This window comes from Poecilia latipinna, unplaced genomic scaffold, assembly GCF_001443285.1.
Source record: "Poecilia latipinna isolate Pla-1442-1.1 unplaced genomic scaffold, P_latipinna-1.0 Scaffold574, whole genome shotgun sequence".
In the NCBI taxonomy this organism is placed as follows: domain Eukaryota; kingdom Metazoa; phylum Chordata; class Actinopteri; order Cyprinodontiformes; family Poeciliidae; genus Poecilia; species Poecilia latipinna.
This window is the reverse complement of record NW_015113190.1, coordinates 98,627-119,656: the sequence shown is the minus strand read 5'-3', so window position 1 is coordinate 119,656 and position 21,030 is coordinate 98,627. Positions and strand designations below refer to the sequence as shown.

The 21,030-nt window shown below is 37.6% G+C and overlaps 2 protein-coding genes across 2 annotated transcripts; one reads left to right on the top strand and one right to left on the bottom strand.

The window, feature by feature from the left end:
* Positions 1–1,510: 1,510 nt before the first annotated feature.
* Positions 1,511–6,882, top strand: fhdc1 (FH2 domain containing 1). The gene is made up of 7 exons (XM_015041972.1): positions 1,511–2,110; positions 2,239–2,324; positions 3,738–3,838; positions 4,205–4,275; positions 4,835–4,942; positions 6,021–6,091; positions 6,638–6,882. The coding sequence occupies exons 2-7, from the start codon at positions 2,299–2,301 to the stop codon at positions 6,771–6,773; spliced, it is 513 nt and encodes a 170-aa protein (XP_014897458.1). The 5' UTR covers positions 1,511–2,110; positions 2,239–2,298; the 3' UTR covers positions 6,774–6,882.
* A 5,446-nt stretch (positions 6,883–12,328) lies between these two features.
* On the bottom strand, positions 12,329–14,316 carry LOC106953329 (lecithin retinol acyltransferase). Its single transcript, XM_015042013.1, has 2 exons — positions 13,831–14,316; positions 12,329–12,820 (listed from the first exon to the last, which is right to left on the bottom strand). The coding sequence occupies exons 1-2, from the start codon at positions 14,314–14,316 to the stop codon at positions 12,665–12,667; spliced, it is 642 nt and encodes a 213-aa protein (XP_014897499.1). The 3' UTR covers positions 12,329–12,664.
* Between the last annotated feature and the right edge of the window lie 6,714 nt (positions 14,317–21,030).

Genomic DNA, 21,030 nt, shown 5'->3' with positions numbered 1-21,030 from the left:
GAGAGATCAAAATACTTTGGTTTGGACATTGAACCGTGAAGACCAAAAGGACATGGAAGATTCCTCTAAGGATGAGAAAGTTACCGTCAAAACCACAACTATGGATTTAACAGTAAAGGGATCAGGAGACTTTGTTGTTTTTGAAAGTCTCAATGTTCCTCATGACCAAATGGACCTGGATGTGTTTGCTTGCTCACAGGTTGTTTGAGTTACCTTTACAACCACAGCTAACTCTTTATCAACACAGACATTACAAACAGTGTCTTTACCAGTCTTCCCAAAAACATAGAGGACCTGGATGTGAAACCAAACTGTGACAGCAAGGAAATTGTGACAAATTTTGAAGAAATCTTTGAGCATCCTCTTAAGCAGAAGACAACTCAGAAAATGAAATTCAAAATGACACAGAATATTTCAACAGCGTGGATGTTAATCTTGAGCCAACCATGTACTTTTGCAAATTTTCCAACTCATTCTTCAAATGTTGGATGAATGCCACAACACATAGCATTATGAACTTCAGTATTACCAGAAGGTTTATGGCTCAGTATCCCAAAGAGATATCTGGACTTTCTATAGAGACTCCATTGTTTGTGAGGTTTTTCTTTATAGCAATGCACCATCCAGGAAGATATTTCCCCCCAGATGAAGTTTTTGCAGTTCAGAATGAAATAATTGAAACACTGAAAATGAAGGATGTGATACATCAGGACAAGCCAGGAGTCTTTTTGTTTGATATGTCACACTGTCTGACCCAATATGTCATTAACAGACTATGAGCTGTACACAGATGACTATTGTGAACAATGTCAGAAGTCTTCATGTGATATTCGTAACCTTGGTCCTGTCATTCACCTACCAAAGGAACAAAGAGACACTACAACTACTCTTCTAAACTGTTTGTGGAAAATTTTGTGACACCTGCAACTCCAACATAAAGACAGGCGAACCAAAAGAAAACTGTGACACCAGTGGAGCCATGGAGAAAGAAGGAGACCATCTCTGGTTCATCAAGTCTGATTATGATGAGTTTCATTTTATCTGTGCTGTAAACTAAGAGCTGTGACTTAGTTTGTGAGTGATGGTAACCTTCATCAGGTGAAAACTTCACATCTTGTCTAGTATTGCTTTGCTCATAGAAAAACTTCTTTTTGACAATTTGAAACATTTCTCTTTTCTTTTTCTTGTGTATTGTAGATGCTTGCTGTAATTTCTGCTATATTTGTGATTAGTGTAAATTTGACTCATAACTTTAAATGTTTACCTAATTGGAATGTTTTGTATATTTTTTTTAAATTATGCAAATGACATTTTTTGTTTCTTCTATAAAACAAATACTCAATGCAGCTTTAGATTAAGTCTGTGGTGTGAAAATGTTCAGAAAACCAAATAAATACTTTCTTGTGTCACAATACTGTTTTATTCATACTAGAATGATCAGAACCAGCCAAAACAAACTTCAAAAAGCCTCAATGAAATACCTAGAAATGAGTGGAGGAGGGAGAATGATTCAGGACTTTTTCATGTAACTCTGTCTGTTTGATATAATCCTTCAAACCTGTTGATGTTTCACACACTGTGAAAGGCGATCAACTTGACATTTACTTTGTATGAGCTTCTGAGATCCTTTCTCTTTTTTTGTTGCAGTGTTGTTGTAAGCAAATATAAGGTTACAGGAATAAAAAGGTTCTGAAGTAAGATGAAGCCTGACTGAAGATTTATTTTATGTTTAGTCACTCAGTGTTCACATACCCAACTGAGACACATGAATCCATGTGCAGCTCAGCATGGGTTTTGTCCAGTTTAAATGTTAGCAGTTGAATAAAAACTGACGTCTAAGATAACTGAAGGGAGGAGTTTCTCATTTGTTTACATCCCTCGCATAAGATGGGTCAGTGGATAATCAGAACTAGCTTCAATTTGGTGCCTTTGTGAGCACGAGGGAGGAACAGGCATTCACAGAAAGCACCTGCACAGCTTAACTAAAATTAGATGTTTGTCTTTAAGGTCAAACCGCTCCATTGTTGAAGACATCCGACGTGGAGAAGGGAAGATTTATGGAGCCGAGCTGCTCAAAGACCTGCTGAAGCTCCTGCCCGATGCACAGGAGGTCTGTGTGTTTGGCCTGTGTTCACGTATGAATGGCGAAAATACTCATCAAAGACAGTTTGTCTAAAAAAAAAAAAAAAACACTATAGATTCTGCTCAGCTTCCGCTCGCTTTTTATCTTCTCTGCAGATCAAGAAACTGCAGGCTTTTAAAGGAGACCCAGACAAGCTGACACTGGTTGATTCCTTTATGTACCTCCTAATCCAGGTGCCACGGTAAGTTGGTCTCAGTGGTGGAGCGGTGCATGCAAAGGCATTTCCATCAAAAGGGAATCTGTAGTCAGCAGTTTTTGACAGATAATACATGGTTTATCCTGAAGTACTGCATGAAGATGATTTCATAACCTTTCCAGGGAGTTTGCAGGAGACTGGAAATGTTTTGCTGAATAACACAGTTCATACAGTCAACATTCCTCAATCTTATTTAATTGGTAGAAAAATCAGAAATTTATTTTGGTGTTAGTTTCCAGATGGAATGATTGGAGGAGGCAGTATAAACTTGAGGCCATGCTTAGTTCCATTGCTGCATTTATTTTAAGCTTTTTAATTAGTGACTCTCGAAATGGTTTCCTGGTCATTGCCTTCCTGCCCAATTCAGCTCAATAACAATTCTCACTTCCAACGTAGTCTGGACTTTCTCCCCTTCACTTGGATTGTCTTCTGTATATTTTCTACAACTGTTATGAAAGCAGACCTGTAACTATTTGAACCCAGTTTAAAAGGTGATTCTGCCTCATACTGATGTGAACTTTTGACTTTAATAACCTGTTAAAAACCAGACCCTTGTCCTACGCTATTTGCTTCTTCCCGAGGGTCTGGGCTCTCAGCTACTGAGAAAAAAATTGCCTCCTGGAGGCGTGGCCTGTGTTGAGGTTTAAATTTTTCCCAATCTCTAACATTTGCCTGTGACATATGCAATGCGCCAGTTTGACACTATGAAGCTTACCTGAAATTGCCTGCACTGTAAACAACCACCCTCAACTGTAAAGAGAGAAGAGCCGATTCAAACGAGGCGGCTGTTAACGTTAATTCAATATTTGGAAATGTGGCCAACATGGACTGAATGGTTTCATTTACTTCCTCTGCTGCCATTGCTAAACTACAGACAGACTGCAATTCTAAAACAGCGCAGAAACTCAACATCCTTTTAAAACTGCTCCTTCTGTTCACTGATTAGCCAGTATAAAATCTACTGGATTGAATCCAAGTGAATGGAAGAAAGACCAGACTGTGCTGGGAGTGACTTTGTTTTTTGAGTGGACTTGCACAGGAAGGCAATGGCCCGACTAGACTTTAAGGAAATTTTTTAAAATCTCAACAACAACAACACCAAAAATAAAATCTCTTTTATTATTCTGCCATTCAGCAATTATAAATATTTTTGGTTTTCATAATAGACCTAAAACAAAAATATGTTTTATCTAGCATAATCTCAGTGAGAGGAGAAAAAAAAACAGTTAAAAGGGTAAATGAATAACCAGTTTCAACTGTAGCCATCTAAAACTCAGTTCCATGTATGATAAATATTCTGTTTCCCCCAGGATTCAGTAACATTTGAAAAAACAACCAGAAGTCAATGCTCTTAAAAAAGAGATTCAGCAGCTCTCCTCTTACTGCTTTGGTTTGTAGGTTTGAAGTTCGGATTGAGGCCATGGTTCTCCGTGACGAGTTCTCACCTTGCAGCGCTGCGATGAGCCATGACATCGATGTCATCCGAGCTGCTACTGAAGGTATGATGCACATAAAATATGGCTCCGCATATTGTTTGTGCATACGCACGCTTTATACATGAGCTCAGTTTCTAACCTAACCAACATATTTCAATTTCATAAATATTCAGTCCTATTTATCTGACATATTTTTCAGTTTTAGCATTTAAATAAAAGTTTTTGACATTTTAAGTAAGCTCCATAGGTTTTCCATTTTTGCACAGTCATATTTTAACTTTCAGCTTCAATCTTTTAACGTTTGTACTAAATCAGACTGAAAAAAAATATGAATGTACATGTACAGATAAATCAGAATGTCTGAACTTGTGTTGTTATCCTTGAGCTGATGTTTTCCTCTGGAGTCTCTAATATGTTCCTGTCCTGTAGAGCTGATGAACTGTGAGGAGCTTCATGCCATCCTTCATCTGGTCCTGCAGGCTGGAAACATCATGAACGCTGTAAGAGTTTAGCCTCATTAAACACTCACATTAGTTATTAGCATGGAGCCATTCTACATATTATGTGAAATTTGTACTTTTAAATCATATTTACTCTCTGATTCGGGCCACCTTCTTTTTAACAACTTCTTTTAACCCTCCTGCTGTTTTAGTGCAACACTCAGGAGTAGTGCAGCAAATGTCATAGTCAAACAGCGGGGAAGCGGGAGGGTCATCCCATCAGACCGTCAGTTTCCGAAACAACAACAAAAAAAAAAAACTCATAAAAGCTCGGTGCGACTCCACTGGACTGCGCACAGAGTTAAAAACTCATGTGATCTAATTAACCCATCATTTTAGATGGCAGGAGGGTTAAACTTACCACATTTTAGTTTTCAGCTTTGTAAAAACATGATTTTGATGTTGTAAAGTTTTACTTGGCACTGTAAAGGTGCATGAGGAGATGCTTACTGCACAGAACAATTAGCTGTACTCATCTACAGTGTTCTGATAACATTTTGCTTGTGTTTCAGACACAGTGATCACCTTTTGCATCTGCTGAATATTTATCTGTCCACAGGGCGGCTACGCAGGAAATGCTGTTGGATTTAAGCTGTCATCTCTTCTCTCATTGGCCGACACTAAGGCCAACAAGCCGGGAATGAACCTGCTGCACTTTGTTGCTATGGTTAGTAAACCTGGAGATATAATCTATCTATCTATCTATCTATCTATCTATCTATCTATCTATCTATCTATCTATCTATCTATCTATCTATCCATCCATCCATCCATCCATCCATCCATCCATCCATCCATCCATCCATCCATCCATCCATCCATCCATCCATCCATCCATCCATCCATCTTTTTTGGTTATTTTGACCATTTCTCATTTTCTGTAAATATGTTGTTAGTATATAGAATAAAAGAACAATGTTCATTTTACTCAAACATTTACCTATGAAGAGTAAAATCAGAGAACCGATCATTTTGCTGTGTTCTCTCAATATTTTTCAAGAGCTGCATATCTATAGCACAAGTTTGATTCATATAACTTATTTTTTGTGTTTTTCTTTCAAACTGACAACATTTAAGGAGATTATTGTTGCTTTGTTTTCCTTGTTGCTGAACTTTGGCTGCTTCTTTAGATGTTTTTACTGATTTTATGGGCCGCTTCTAAGGAAACAGAAAAAATAACATACCAAACCTCAGTGACCAAGAAGTAAGGCATAAGTGTCCATCCAGCTGCAGAAAAGTCAGCATGATTCACATATAAGCTGTGCTTCATAAGTGAGCTCTGAACAATATTCTGTCCTGGTTAGGTAGATGAACTGGAGAGAAAAGCAAAGTCATGAGAAAAACTTGGAAAGACCTTCAGAAAGCCAGGAGGGTCTGGCACTCTGGAAGCTACACATAAACACAGTAGGTTTGGTTTTGTGGTGTAACTGCGACAGGAATCATGCTTCCCTAACAACAAACCCTGGATCACCAGTGAGCTACAGGAACTGTTATGTTGAGATCCATCCTTACTCCCAAAACTTTAGTCCTGCTGTAAGAGGAAGAGGAAATACCAAACACTGTGATTCCCAGAGGGATGTTTGGAGAGCAGATGGTGACCAAAAGCATTAAAGAGATAAAACTGGATCACCAAACTTACGTAGCTCCATAAAACATCCATGTGTCTTCAAAACAGCACACATCCTACTTTATCCAGCCCAGTATTCAGTGTTGTGATGTAAATTATCTGATGTTTCCCCACACAGGAGGCGAAGAAGAAGGATGAAAAGCTACTAAAGTTTCCAGAGAATCTGCAGCATGTACAGAGTGCAGCCAGGTGAACCAAAACTTCCGTCTGGTGTTTGCATTTGATATTAAATACATATTTATACTCTGCCATCCAAAGGTTTTATCGATATTTAAGCTTTGCACCTGCATGATTGAAGAGTCATGAATCAGTTTTGAAGTGGTTGAATGGATTCACTGAAGAGTCTGGCCTGTGTCACATGCACATTGCGGTGCGAGTCCTTCTAGCTTCCCAAGGTCAGATGTGTGTGTTCAGTGCAGCTCCTGCACTGCAGAGGCTGCATCACTGCTGCACTCCTCCCAGCAGTCCTCCAGTTCTTAAAGTCTGAATCAAATCAACAGAACTGACTGAGGTTTGTGTTTTAACCATAAGTCAGTTCAACTCAATTCGATTCAAAAAACGTTATTTAACCCTAGCGATGCAATAACTACATAGAAAGAAAGGGTAATATGCATTAGCGAAGTCCAAATGAGGTGAGGTGAGTGAGTCCTGTGGGACGGGGCAATGGAAAAGTGTGTGAGGGGTGTGAATGTACATCTGTCGGGAATTCCTGACCTCTTTCTTGTTTCTGTGCAGAATTTCAGTTGAAAACATTGAGCTGGAGTTTTCCTCCTTATACGTCCGGATCAAATCCCTGGAGGAGAAAATCCAAGGAGAAGAGCAGCTGCAGCTGCAGCTGGAGCCCTTTCTGCAGGTGAAGCTGCTGCACTGATGTCACACAGCAGACACACACACGCACACACACACGTTTACGTGGCTATCTTTGTGAGAACTTTCCATTGACTTCATTCATTTCTACAGGCTAAACCTTAACCTTATCCTAACCCNAGATCCTGAGATACTTAAACTCCTCAACTTGGGGCAGGAGATCCTCCCCGACCTGGAGAAAGCACTCTATTCTTTTCTGGCTCATTTATTTATGCATTTATTAAGGTAGCTATGATTTTTTTACATGTCTTATTGAAATACTGAAAGAAAGAACCTTGAATACATTGAACAACAAGTTTTGCATGACATTCAACAAATTCTCTTTCGTTTGGTTTTCTCATTCAAGGTGTCAGATACACACATATCTCAGATTTTTACATGTGTGAGTTGGAAAACTGGACAAATACAAAACTTAAATGTATGCACATTTATTGACTAACATTTACAAATTTAGATGTCTATGCATTCATTTTTAATTGACAATAATCTTACCCCATACATAACTGCTTGTGTTTCCATAGCAACTAAAACAAACAAGAGCCTGATACAGGTTGTTTGACATCATCATGTTGATGAGAACCTCTATGTTCTCATCAATGATGTCATAACAGTTCAAAGAGATACAAGAATACAAGAATTCTCAGTTTGCTTCTCAACTTGGTTGGAGGTAGATCGATTCCAGAGAGACGACTTCAAACTGATTTTACAAACCATTTTAACTGTTCACCAAGTCAAGAGGATTTTTGATATTGATGGGACCTTGGATTTCTTGTTACGACGGGAGTTGAAAAGTTGTTAGGATAGAGCATAAGAGGCAAAGACGTTTTAGTAGAGAGCTCTGAGGATGAGAGATCAAAATACTTTGGTTTGGACTTTTTGGACATTGAACCGTGAAGCCCAAAAGGACATGGAAGATTCCTCTAAGGATGAGAAAGTTACCGTCAAAACCACAACTATGGATTTAACAGTAAAGGGATCAGGAGACTTTGTAGTTTTTGAAAGTTTCAATGTTCCTCATGACTAAATGGACCTGGATGTGTTTGCTTGCTCACAGGTTGTTTGAGTTACCTTTACAACCACAGCTAACTCTTTATCAACACAGACATTACAAACAGTGTCTTTACCAGTCTTCCCAAAAACATAGAGGACCTGGATGTGAAACCAAGATGTGACAGCAAGGAAATTGTGACATATTTGAAGAAATCTCTGAGGATTCATCAGCAGAAGAAAACTTAGAAGATGGAATTCAAAATGACACAGATGATTTTGACATCTTTTGAATCTTGAGCCAACCATGTAGTTTTGCAATTTTCCAACTTATTCTTCAAATGTTGGATGAATGCCACAACACACAGCATTATGAACTTGAGTAATACCTGAAGGCTTGTAGCTCAGTATCTGGACTTTTTGCAGAGACTCCATTGTTTGCAAGGTTTTTCTTTACAGCAATGCACCATCCAGGAAGATATTTTCCCCCAGATGAAGTCTTTGCAGTTCAGAATGAAATAACTGAAACACTGAAGATGAAGGATGTAGTACATCAGGACAAGCCAGGAGTCTTTTTGTTTTATATGTCACACTGTCTGACCCAATATGTCATTAACAGACTATGAGCTGTACACAGATGACTATTGTGAACAATGTCAGAAGTCTTCATGTGTTATTCGTAACCTTGGTCCTGTCATTCACCTACCAAAGGAACAAAGAGACACTAGAACTACTCTTCTAAACTGTTACATGTGTGGAAAATGTTGTGACACCTGCAACTCCAAAATAAAGACAAAATGCTTTTTCAATGACACCGATGTGATGATACTGATTCCCCCATGGTCAGACAGTCCAGATGATTTAAGATATCCTGTTATTCCTGACTCAGTCTTTGAAATTCCGGGAAAAAATGGAACTCAATCATCTGTCCTCAGTCATTTGCTGGCGACAAGGAACGACTTATGACACGAGCAGGCTTTACACTTATATGATTCACCTTTTTTACTGATTGACCAAAACAGGACCTGGGAAGAAGCCCTGAGCTACTGTAGACATAACCACAAAGAGCTGGCCTCCATCCTGGATAAACAGATGCAGAACTTTGCTGAACTGGAGGCTGAGAAAGCCAACAGTCTCTTCATATGGCTCTGCCTTCACTACGCCTCCTCTCTCCATTACTGGTTCTGTGTTGATGACAGTGATGTAGAGTTTAAACACTGGGGTCACAATGAACCAAAAGAAAACTGTGACACCAGTGGAGCCATGGAGAAAGAAGGAGACCATCTCTGGTTCATCAAGTCTGATTATGATGAGTTTCATTTTATCTGTGCTGTAAACTAAGAGCTGTGACTTAGTTTGTGAGTGATGGTAACCTTCATCAGGTGAAAACTTCACGTCTTATCTAGTATTGCTTTGCTCATAGAAAAACTTTTTTTTGACAATTTGAAACATTAAAAAACATTCTCTTTTCTTTTTCTTGTGTATTGTAGATGCTTGCTGTAATTTCTGACATATTTGTGATTAATGTAAATTTGACTCATAACTTTACATGTTTAACTAATTGGAATGTTTTATATGTTTTTTAAAAATGAAAATGACTTTTTTGTTTCTTCTATAATCTGAAATCAATAACTTTTGCAACAGTAAGACTTTTTTGTGAAGGTCTTTTTGCTTTCGACAATTGTGCCACTCAGTGTAATACTTTAGTAATGTGAAACATTTTTAAAGGTCAGGCGTTAGTTGTATACATGCTCATATTGATTTGTACATAGCAGAAGGAAGGCTTTCTGTACAGCCACCGATTTCAGCTTTCAATGCCTTTTTACACAGATTGTTTCATCGTCCTAAACTTATTCCCTGGATAATTCAAATTATTTTACCCATAATTTAAACTGTGGACTAGTTTATTTTTATGTCATTGTGGATTACCTGTGTTCTGACATCTGACATGTGAATTTAATACCAATAAAATATTAGAAACTTTTTTTTTTTTTTAACAGGGAAGTGTTACGTACATAAGAGGCAGTTCTTTATTATTTGCCACACTCACTGGCATCTCAAGGGAAGTTTTTCAACTCTAGGATTGATATAAGATTTCTGCAGTTGCTGAATGTTACTAATGGAAAAGTAAAGGTGCAGAGCTTTAAGGGAATTTGCCATTTTGCAACTAAACTCTGCTTTAGTTATGAATTAATGATGTAACTTAGTAAAAAAGAAAACTTATACTGAAACAAGCTTACTCAAGGTTAATGTTGAAGGCTATCATCGAAAAGTATTTTGTAAAAAAATAAAAATCATTCTGTTTGAAATGAAAATGACAAAGTAATGTCCTTCAGGAAGAAGATATATAACCAAGGCACATATTTTGTTGTTGCTGTTGGCAAAGGAATTCTAAACCCAGTGAGCAAAGCATGTGAAAGTAACTTCTGTTAAGATTATTATCTTTCAAATAATTATTTGAACTCAAGTTCAAATTTTACATGTGTCTTTCTGTTACCCTTACATCATCCAAAACTCAACACAAATGTGAGAACTTTTTGTGATACATTCAAAAATGTTGTGTTGTTCACTGGAAACTTCAGTTTTTTTAATAGGATTTCATTTGGCCAGATAACATAAAGAAGCTCATTACATGGAAGTAATAGGAAAATACTACATTGCCTTCAAAATGTTATTAAAAGGAAGATTATGAAATGTGTCCCTGAGGTTAGCTCAGTGAGACCAAAATCAACCTCACTCCTTACTTACTGTATTTTTAAATCTTTGTAAAAAAAAAAAAAAAAGTGAAAACCTGTATGTACAATATTCTTTCCATAAAACAAAATTACAGACCCATTCAGTAAACTAGAAAATTGTTGAAAAGTTCATTTATTTCAGGAACTATCACTCAGTGAAACACATTATATAGATTAATTGCACACAGAGCGATGTTTGAAAGCCTTTAGCTATGTTAAACATGATAACTTTCCATTAAAGTTATTTAAACATAACATTTAAAATGATAACATTACATCAGACCAATAAAAACTAAATTTTTTTTACAGAAATGTGAGCTTAATGAAAAGTATGTTTAATACTTGTTTAAAGGTTGTCCGTTTTCAAAAGGTATTTGACAAACTAACCTCAGAAAGTATATTCTAATTTATTAAATATGACAGTAATATATTCAAAGTAAATTATGCCCTCATAGCAAGAAAAGGTATGTAAAAATGCACTTGGGAGTCAAACATTTCCCTACCACGCAGTCAGTGATGCATCTTGCTTTTAATGAAAGTGGTTGTTTGCATGTTTGTGTGCTGAGCAGGTGTTGTTTCAGCCAAGTAACAGAGGCCTCTGCTTGTGCTCCTTCGCCCTTACAGAAACAGAAAATCTGATTTTCACAAACGAGATGAAAACATGAAATTACTGTCTGTAAATCCGCCCTGAAACTTAGGTGCCAATTTTGAAGACCACCAAACTGAGTTACCTTCCAATCTCAGCAGGTACCATGCACCTGCACTCTGCTTAAAGCAACGGGTGATGTCCAGACCATTACACAAACCTCCTTAGAATCAATATAAACGATGTTCCTCATGGTAAGTGTTGAATTATATAGGCGAACCTCATTAACATCGGTTTGTACAAGTGTAACTATAAATCAACAAATATGATTTCAATTTAAATTGGTTATTAATTAACTTCACACTATGATGGAATTTTTCAGAAATCCTATGAGATTCAGATTATCATAGCTGGAGATGAGTCAGTTATGATTATGGCCACAGGTGGACAGGCTGTCTCCAGTAAATGTCAACAGTCAATACTTAAATGATGAGGTTAAAAGGATTATGTAAAATATCAAGTTAAGCTGGTGCTCTTTCATACCACCTACATCTGTTTCCTTGTCCATGTTAATTATACACACTCATGAAAAACATTCTGTCCTTGTGTGTTTCAAACTGTTTCATATCCACTAAAGCTGCCTGAAGAGGGAGCGCTGCTCCCATGAGCTGAATCCTAACTGCTCCTAAGTCAGGATTTTACCAACACAGTCTTAGAAAAATCAGTTTCATATTTCAAATGAAGGTTTTCCTTAAATTTCCTGAACACGTTTCAGTGGTTCACAAGGATGTGCGAGATTTGATGTTATTGTTACAGAGTAAAGCTTCTTCAAACAAGACGGAGGCTCGTATGTCTTTTACTGAACCTTTCTGTTCAGTTTTTATTGAAGAGAAAAACGGCAACAGCTGATAACGGCAACAGCTGTTCGTAACCTAGCAACCAAAAATCAACAAAAGCAAAATAGTGACAAAACAGAACCAGATCCTGTTAAGCATTCTTCAAAATAAAAGACTTCCTCTGTTCAAATAAATCATGTCTCACACTTAAATATATTCCACTTCATATACAATCATGTTCAATACAATTAATAATAATCATCATGTAAATTATGCTTAACATATAATTGTAAATCAGTCACTTATCATGCAAAATATACTGAACATCATATAAGTGTAAAAGAGTCACAACAGTTATCATTGTGAACACGGTAAAAGTGTTTTTGCTGACCTTCATTAACCTTCATCACTGTTCTAAAGTTGTTTGACTTTATTTAATGGAAATAAATCTAAAATCTACAACCTGAAACCAATAAAAGAACTGAGTGAACATTTGAGATGAATACAATACACATACAATTCAAAATACAGTTAAAGCAGTACCACTTCTTATTGCAAATTGTTATCCAGGCAGTACAAAACAATAAAAAAAAATAAAAATAAAAAAAAAACAACAACTGAAGTCCAAACAAATCTAGAAGAAATCTCCAGCCCTCCTGTAATAACAACCAAAACATTTAACCAGGAGTTCCTGATGCATATTAGTTAGATTTTGCTGGACATCATTTATAGTCTGTTTCACACGATGAGCCTATGAAGCCATCCAGATGGTGAAGGAGATGAGCGCTGTGAGGAGGACCGTCAGCGGCGTGACGCAGCTCAGGTACAGCATGAAGCTCACGCCACACAGCGCCGTCAGGTAGGCGCTCATCCTGCTGAACACGATCTTACGTACCGTGGTGCAGAACTGTGCAAAACAGGAGACATGCAGATCACATGGGGTTAGTGCTAGAGAAGCAGTGGAGGTCATGCTGACTGTGATTGGACATGGATTAACACTAGATGGAGCTGCTTGCATCATGAATGATTTAGGTTCATTTCACTTTAACTAACATAGGTGCACTAGGTCATGTCAGAGAGTCAGATTTAAAGCATGTTCGTATTGTGAAATATGAGTCCAGTGACCATGAGGACATTTGACATCAGTCTGTATTTGAATTGGCACATGACATGGTAGGATTAGTGTAAACTCACAGAGTCGAAGCAACAATCAGGGTGATCAGAACAAAGAAGGCCTTTTAAACAAGTTGGATAGTTTTGATTTCCTATTTCTGTGTACTTTGATACTTTGAAGAAAGCTTTAAGATATTAACAGTGATGATCTTCTGTTAAAATGAATTGAACTGAATTGCAAAACTTCTTGGATTTTTTGCAAGAATATTTCTGGCAAATTAATCTCCCGAATGTAAATATAAAGACATCATGGAAGATGATTATAAACAGGATCCATTCATATTTGCATATAAACTTCTTTTCTTTCTTTTTTTTTCTTTTTTTTTGGTGAGGTAGGGAGTAGCAAACACGTTGCCAATGTGTTTGAACACCAGTTAATATAAATTCCAAAATGTATTTCATAAGCAGTATTTTAATTTGACCAATCTAAATATTGGCCTAAGTCATTTTTCTCAAAAGGATTTTTTTTTTTTTTTTTTGTTTAAATCACCTTTTGGTAATTTTTTTAAGTCAGCTCCCTGATTTAGAAAATGTTTCAAATCCCAAATATTTACTTAAATCAAAGATTTATTTCTAAAAGCATTGTCTTAGCTTGTTAGATTTGGCAGAACATCTTCCCTGCCGACAGCCATCACCATCTTCAATAACTCTTTGCATAATCTAAACTGATGAGTTAGAGCAACATTTCATTTCCTTTTGGGATTAATAAAGTATTTTTGAATTTGAATGTAAAACTGGATGTACCTGGTATGTCTGGTAGCTGATGGCCATGCCGTATCTGCAGTACATGACATAATGTTCACAGTTGTACCACAGCAAGCTGTAGGTGACGGATCCCAGCAGCTTCTCAGCCCTTCGTGCCACCTCATCCCCATCCAGCGGAGGCTGGCTGCACACTTTGTCCATGTGATTGATCAGAATGTCAGAGCCGTACGCAAAGTCCACCACAGAGTCCACTCTGACGCTGGCCACCTTGGTGATGACCCCCATCAATAGGCGGTTGTTTGTCACCATCTTGGCTATTGCAGATTTGTCTTTAGTGATGGCAGGCAGGATGTCTGGAATGAGATGAGCCACCCGGTTGTTGCCCAGGTAAATACCAAAATGTGTAAATAATGTCCGGGGCACCTCCAGCAAGTCTCCACGCTTATACAGGGACAGGTCGTACTTGGAGTCCTCCTCCTTTTTGGAGGCTGCAAAAAAAAAGTTGAGCAGCTGATACAGGAACATGATGGCAGTGTGAAGTAAACATCCTGACACCAAAGCATTTATTAAAGTTGGAAAAAGGGAGGAGCTAGAGTGTTGAGTGTCGGTGGATTAAACGCTGGTCAGTGTTCAGTGTCTTTGGTTTTGGAGGGTTGCAAAGTAAGGAGCTTTCACTAATCACTTTTCAGTGTGGTTGTTTCAAAACTGAAGCATTTTTTGGACGCATTAAGGTCAAAGATCCTAATGAGAAGCTGACTGTGACCCTTTAATCCTCATTTAAAATGTTGCATACTTTTATACTTTTATCCCTTAGACCAAATAAAGATCCTTTGTTAGTGCTAGAATAGTGAAGCTTATCTTTGTTTTATTATTATTATTATTATTATTATTATTATTATTATTATCATTATTATTATCATTATTATTATTTTCCAGCCTTTTCCTAATTTATACAAGAATAAATAACTTTTATATTTTGAATTAATTACTGTAAAATGCAACAAGTTTAGATCTTGAATTTATCCAGTTTTTTAGACACAAGCATATATTATTGCTTCAGATGTTGGCATTTTAACACCCTGTCCCGTCATCCACAGAGGAATGTGGCTGACAGAGATGCAGGAGGGTAAAAGTTTATTTTCAAATGAAAGAACAAACTTGAAGCCTGATTTCCTCTGGTGAGTGAGAAAACAATCTGCCGTCTGCTTCAGAGGATCTGCTCCAGTATTGCTCTCTGATGAAGTGAAGCTGGAACCACACACACATTCCTGCACACAGCTGTGAGGGTGTGACAGTTCTCTGTAATACATATTCATTTTGTGTGGTATAAATCAAATTGGTGTATATTGATGTTTGTAAGGTGATAATAAGAATGTTTTACAAACCATCTCTGTTTGCTGGTTGTACAGTATTGGCAGCTATTTCATGGGAGACTGTGAGAGAATGATCATCTATCATCCATCAGAGGAGAAGTTTGCATCTTATTCTACTTTTTATGAACTGTGTGATGCTGGAAGAGCTCTGGTGGAGCCAGCTGCACACTGTCCAAAAAACAGAAACAAAAACAAAACAAACAAACAAAAACAATCCATCAGTAGTAAAATCTGGTTGTTGATCATGTGACTCGTGATGAGTTTCCATTGCAGTTTTTCAATATCCATCTTGACAATCAAGAAACTGTATCAAAATAGCGCAACAACTTTTTATCAAAAACTTTGAGTTTTTTCAAAATTGGTGAGTTTCCATTAATCAAATTTACATTAATAATTTCAGTTTATGTAATACTGCCTTTCCATTGTTTGATTAGTAATCTTCTGATTATGTAGGAGGAGGAAAGGCTGCACATGCAATATGAAACATGAAGCAGACCCATACTGCAACTTTTAATGCTGGACAGTATGAAAGGTGAAACCTGTTAGGCGTTTGTCCATCGAGGTGAACTGGAGGATTCTGCTGAATAGCAAATTTGGACAGTCTCCTGTAAAAGATAATTATCATAATCATTGGTTGTGTATTTCCTCGGCTGTCTTCTCCTTGGAAAGCTTTTCCAATGTGATTGTAGGATCTCAGTTGCTGTGGTCCTTGTCTTTCACTCAAACACCTGTACGGTCCAGCAGGACCATGTCAGGGTGACTTCTGTCACATCTTTTCTGATATAGATGTGACATTATAACAGCAGCCTTCAACTTACTGAAAGGATCTTTAGAAAACGTTTTTTTTTATGTTACTTGTTCTTGAGCATGATGGACTTTTGCAGAATCTCTCTTTATCTTCCCTCTCTGTCCTTCTTTAAGTTCAGATTAGGATGTGATAGGACTGAAAAAGGGTCAGAGGGCTGAAAGCTAAAAGAAAATCATAAAATATGCTGGTTGTAATTTTTTTAAGAAGTGTTCAACCTCCCTACATATATACTAACTATTTCAGGTCATTAGAAGTGCAAATCTGGGAGAGACAAAACCTTAAAAGACTAACAGCTGAAACCGCATCTAAAGGTGGCTCCACAAAATATTGCCTCAGGGGGGCTGAATACTTTTGCACACCACACCTTTCAGTTTTGTATTTGTAAAAAATGTTTTTAGTCATATATAATTTTCTTTCCACTTCACAATTGTATAACACTTTGTGTTGATCTTCCACATAAAAGTCAAATGTCATCTATTTATATTTGTGGTTGTGACAAAATAAAAGAAGGCGTATGAATGCTATTGTGACACTGTGGTTTGAAATTTGGCTAATTTCTTCCTAGTTGCTTTGTTATTGAATTCCGATGTAATGCTTATCAGACCTTTATGATGATCAGCATCTAGACAGCAACTCAGAAGAGGAGATTGTGGATGTACATCTTTTTAATGTAGTCCTCCTTCCCAGACAAACTAAAGCATGACACTTCTGTTAATCCTGCGGGATTCACTTTCATGCTCATTGTTTTGTGTTTTGAGAAACACTGCTGTCTTTCTGAGGAGATCTTTGAAGCATTGGTTGCACCACACACTGTGCTGACCTACATTTTATTAAATCCTTTCAAAAAGGATAATTGCAAGAACTTGACTTCAGAGAGTTGCCTTTTCAATCCATGAGAAAGTCTGTTTGACCCACAAAGTCCCCCACAAAGGTGGGGGAATAACAAGTAGGTCTATATAACACTGTAGAGCCCTATCTAAGATATAGAATTAATAAATTACAGACAAATAGCAGGCAGGTTATTCTGTTTATTTAGGAGGTATGCCAACAATTCTAAAACAAACAAAAATCTCAAATAAATGTGTCTACTGTTGAACTCTAATGGTTGTGCTGGACCTTCAAATGTTTCCATTGGATGTTTTTTAGGTTGGTTCCTTTAAACTTGAGGATAAATAAACTGTTGGTATTAGGATTTTTCACCATGTAAGTCATAACATCAACTAGGAATCTGTTTAATTATTGATGCAGAAAAATCTGCCAATGTAAGACAGACATAGAACAAATATGTTCTAATTGTGTTTAAATGTTTAGACTTATAGTGTCCAGAGGTAAACATGCATACACAGAAAGTAAGAAATGTGCATGTTGTGACATTTGGGTGCATACAACCCTGGTTTCTGCACAGGCCAACCAAACTCTTCCACACTCATCTATGTTTTTTCTGGATCTTGCTTCATTCACTAATCTGGTCATGTTGAAACAGGAAGGGGCAACACAAGACTGGCCCCACAAGGTCAGGAGCATTAAATTGACCAAAATGTCTCATTAGACTGAAGCATTAAGAGATTCATTTGACTGGAACTGGGGAGCTGAACGCAACTCCTGAAAAACTGCCCTATACCATAAACCCTTGGCACCAAGCACTTCATGTAATTCAGTCAGTAAAGTAGTGTTGTTCTATGCAACAACAAAATCCAGACTTTGTTTGTTTACCAAAGAGGCATGAACATATCTTCACCTTTAGTATTCACCTTTAGCTCTGTGCTTTACACCACTTCTTTGTGTTGCACTTTGTGATGTAAGGTTTGGATACAGCTGCTTGATCATGGAATATTATTACATGAGGCTGCTTTTACACTCTTATTGAGCTAACCTGAAGGTCACAGGAAATGTGTTGAGTCTCCAGAAAATTGGTGACTTCTACTCACATCGTCTGTATTTAGTTGTAAGAAAATTTCCCATCCTAGCTTATTGCACAGGTGAGATCATTGTCACTATGCCATACTGCATTCATTGAGGTCATAAGAGTAACCCAAACTCTCATAACTGTAGAGACAGTCTGCATCCCAAAGTGCTGATTTTATACCTCACCAGCCATAGATGGAACACCTCAAATTCATTACTTCTGCAACATTGTGTATTTATAGTCTATTGTTACCTTTTTAAACTTATAAGACTGAAAATATTGAGTTGTATTATTATGCTTCTTCCACAAAAGGGTCTAGCCTAAGATAAAGGAAGAACATTGTTCTTTCACAGAAACAAAAATAGTAATGAGACACGAGCTCCCAGATTAATGTTCTGCAACCAGAAGTCATGTGATTAAGAAGTCATTTAAATGTCATTTGAACCTAGACAATGAATGGAAGCTTTTTAACTGCTATTTTTTTTAACGCCTGGGGAAAAATACCTGATATGAGGGATGAGTTTACTATTTGAATCAGACAAGAATCAAAACTTTTTCTAAAAGAAAGCTGTGGATAAAATATCAACACAGCAGCAGGAAGAGCTGAATGGGTGTACAATGTCTTATAAATTTTTGTGGTTGAGCATGCAGATTTCTGTCATTTCCTCCACATTGGTATTGATTGGGCACAGTGGTAATGGGCTTGATATTGATGCACAAATTGAGCCACTCATTTTCAGGGTTTTCTTCATGAAAAAGAATTCACTGTATATGCTGGTGGAGTGTGGTTCAGATACCACAGCCACAGGAGGGCTTGTAAATCTCTTAACCATGACAAGCAAAGCTCAGGTATTATCAATGATTTTGTTAATAATTTCAGAAAAGAAGGATTCTCCTGCACTTTTCAATTGTAAGTTACACTCACCGGCCAGTTTTTTGGTACACCTGTCCAGCTGCTCATTAATGCAAATGTCGAATCAGTCAATCACGTGGCAGAAACTCAATGCATTTAGGCATGCAGACATGGCCAAGACGATCTGCTGCAGTTCAAAGCGAACATCAGAATGAGGAAAAAAGGTGATTTAAGTGACGTTGAACGTGGTGTGGTTGTTGGTGCCAGATGGGCTGGTCTGAGTATTTCAGAAACTGCTGATCTACTGGGATGTTCACACACAACCATCTCTAGAGTTTACAGAAAATGATCTGAAAAAGAGAAAATATCCAGTGAGCGGCAGTTCTGTGAGTGCAAATGCCTTTTTGATGCCAGAGGTCAGAGGAGAATGACCAGACTGATTCGAGCTGACAGAACAGCAACAGTAACTCAAATAACCGCTTGTTGCAACCAATGTATGCAAGACAGCATACATTGCTCTTTTGTTCTTTTACGTCGACGTGTTGTTCGACATACAACATGTCGAACCTTGAGGCGGATGGGCTACAATAGCAGAGGACCACAATGTCAGCTAAGAACAGGAAACGAAGGCTACAGTTCGCACATGCTCACCAAAATTGGACAGTAGAAGATTGGAAAAACGTTCCTGGTGTGATGCCTCACAGGGGGGATGGCGTGTATGTGGTGGTATGCAGTGTTTTCCAAATATACAGGTTCTTGTCTGACAGACAGAAATCTCCATTTTGGTCTCATTAGACCAAAGAACTTTCTTTGACTTGATCCTATGAAGTCTCCCTAGTGCCTTTTGGTAAACTCTAGTCGAGCTTTCTCATTGCCACTTTCACAGAAAGTTTTGACTGGTGAAGAACCCAGGCAACATGTCTACAGAGTCTGTCATTGCTGCATGTGTTAGCCTGAATCACGTTACATTCATCTAAGTCCACTCACCATCTGTGGCTTCAAGCTGAACTCTGATGTGGTAATAAAACAAACCTTTGCCCTGTGTGCTGGGGGACAGGGCAGGGAAGCGGTCTGGGATTTACACCCCGCCAAACGGCTCTGGATCTATAGCCCAAGCTAATAAGGATCCTACAAAGGCTCTTTAGGTTTAATTTCTGGTCACACTCAATGAAAACTGTGGAGACTTTGTTTTTTAGAAAAAGAAAAATCTGTTGTTTATGGACAGATTCTACTCAATAGCTTCCAAGAATAACTGTTTCCTGATTTATTGGATAAAGATTTTGGAATTAGAGGAAGCTGACACCTTTTTAATTTTTTTATACTGTATTTTGCTTTTGCTCTGCTACTGGGTATACTCCAATAATATATTGTGGTCTTTGACATGCTGTCCAGAAGAAATATCTATGACTGGACAGCAAAGGGAGAAGGACAGAGACATTTCCCAACTGTCATTTCCACACTAATAGGGAAGTTCAGGGAAAGTTCAGCACTGTTTCAGTTTATGTGCCTGGCAGTTCAGTCTGAATTCAGATGGTTTTATATCCATCCTGGTTACACATAATAAAAGAAGGTAACTTAAGGTAACACTTATCAATTAATGTCAGCACAGAGCCCACAGATGACGTCTTATTAAGCTTTGTGAAGTCACACATATCCTCACTGTTTGATTTGATCTCATAAAAAGATGTGTATTTTACCAGGAGGTACCTGGAAGAATTACAGTGGAATGACCCTTTAGCTTTAGCAAAATAAAATCTTGTTGAAACTTTGCAGCATACGAAGTGGTGGAAGAAAGAAGTCAGTGTACGTTAGAATAAGTGTAGAATAAAATAAGCTGCAAACATTCAAGCAGTGCAGACTCACTCTAACATGTGCAAAGGATTTACAACATGTGCAACAGTCCTGTAAAATAAGTTTCCCAGCCATGCTGCTGCATGAGGTGAAGCCTCCTACAGATAAACCTCAAGACACAAGTGTACTTACGTAATGTTGACAAATATCTGTGACAACCTTGCAAAGTTCTCCAGCAGTCACAGTGGGTGGCAAAAACACATTGACTGAAAACAAAGCAAAAAAAAAAAAAAAAAATTGCAGATGGTCAGGAATATTCTTGCTTTTCCAAATATCTGGGAAACTGGAATCCAGGACCAGGAATGTAGACTTTAAGTGAACAATTACAGACCATTACAAGGTCATGTTTTATAGAATGGACTAATTCTACAGCAAACAACTTCCATAATTTAAAAACAAAACAACTAAGTGCACAAGTTAGAATTTATTTATTTATTTATTTTAATTC

Coding starts and splice junctions, on each gene's coding strand:
- LOC106953329 (XM_015042013.1), bottom strand. CDS start 14,316: ATGTTCCTGTATCAGCTGCTCAACTTTTTTTTTGCAGCCTCCAAAAAG. Junction 12,821..13,830: donor TCAGCTACCAGACATACCAG/GTACATCCAGTT, acceptor TGTTTTGCACAG/TTCTGCACCACGGTACGTAA.
- fhdc1 (XM_015041972.1), top strand. CDS start 2,299: ATGTACCTCCTAATCCAGGTGCCACG. Junction 3,839..4,204: donor CATCCGAGCTGCTACTGAAG/GTATGATGCACA, acceptor CCTGTCCTGTAG/AGCTGATGAACTGTGAGGAG. Junction 6,092..6,637: donor CATGTACAGAGTGCAGCCAG/GTGAACCAAAAC, acceptor GTTTCTGTGCAG/AATTTCAGTTGAAAACATTG.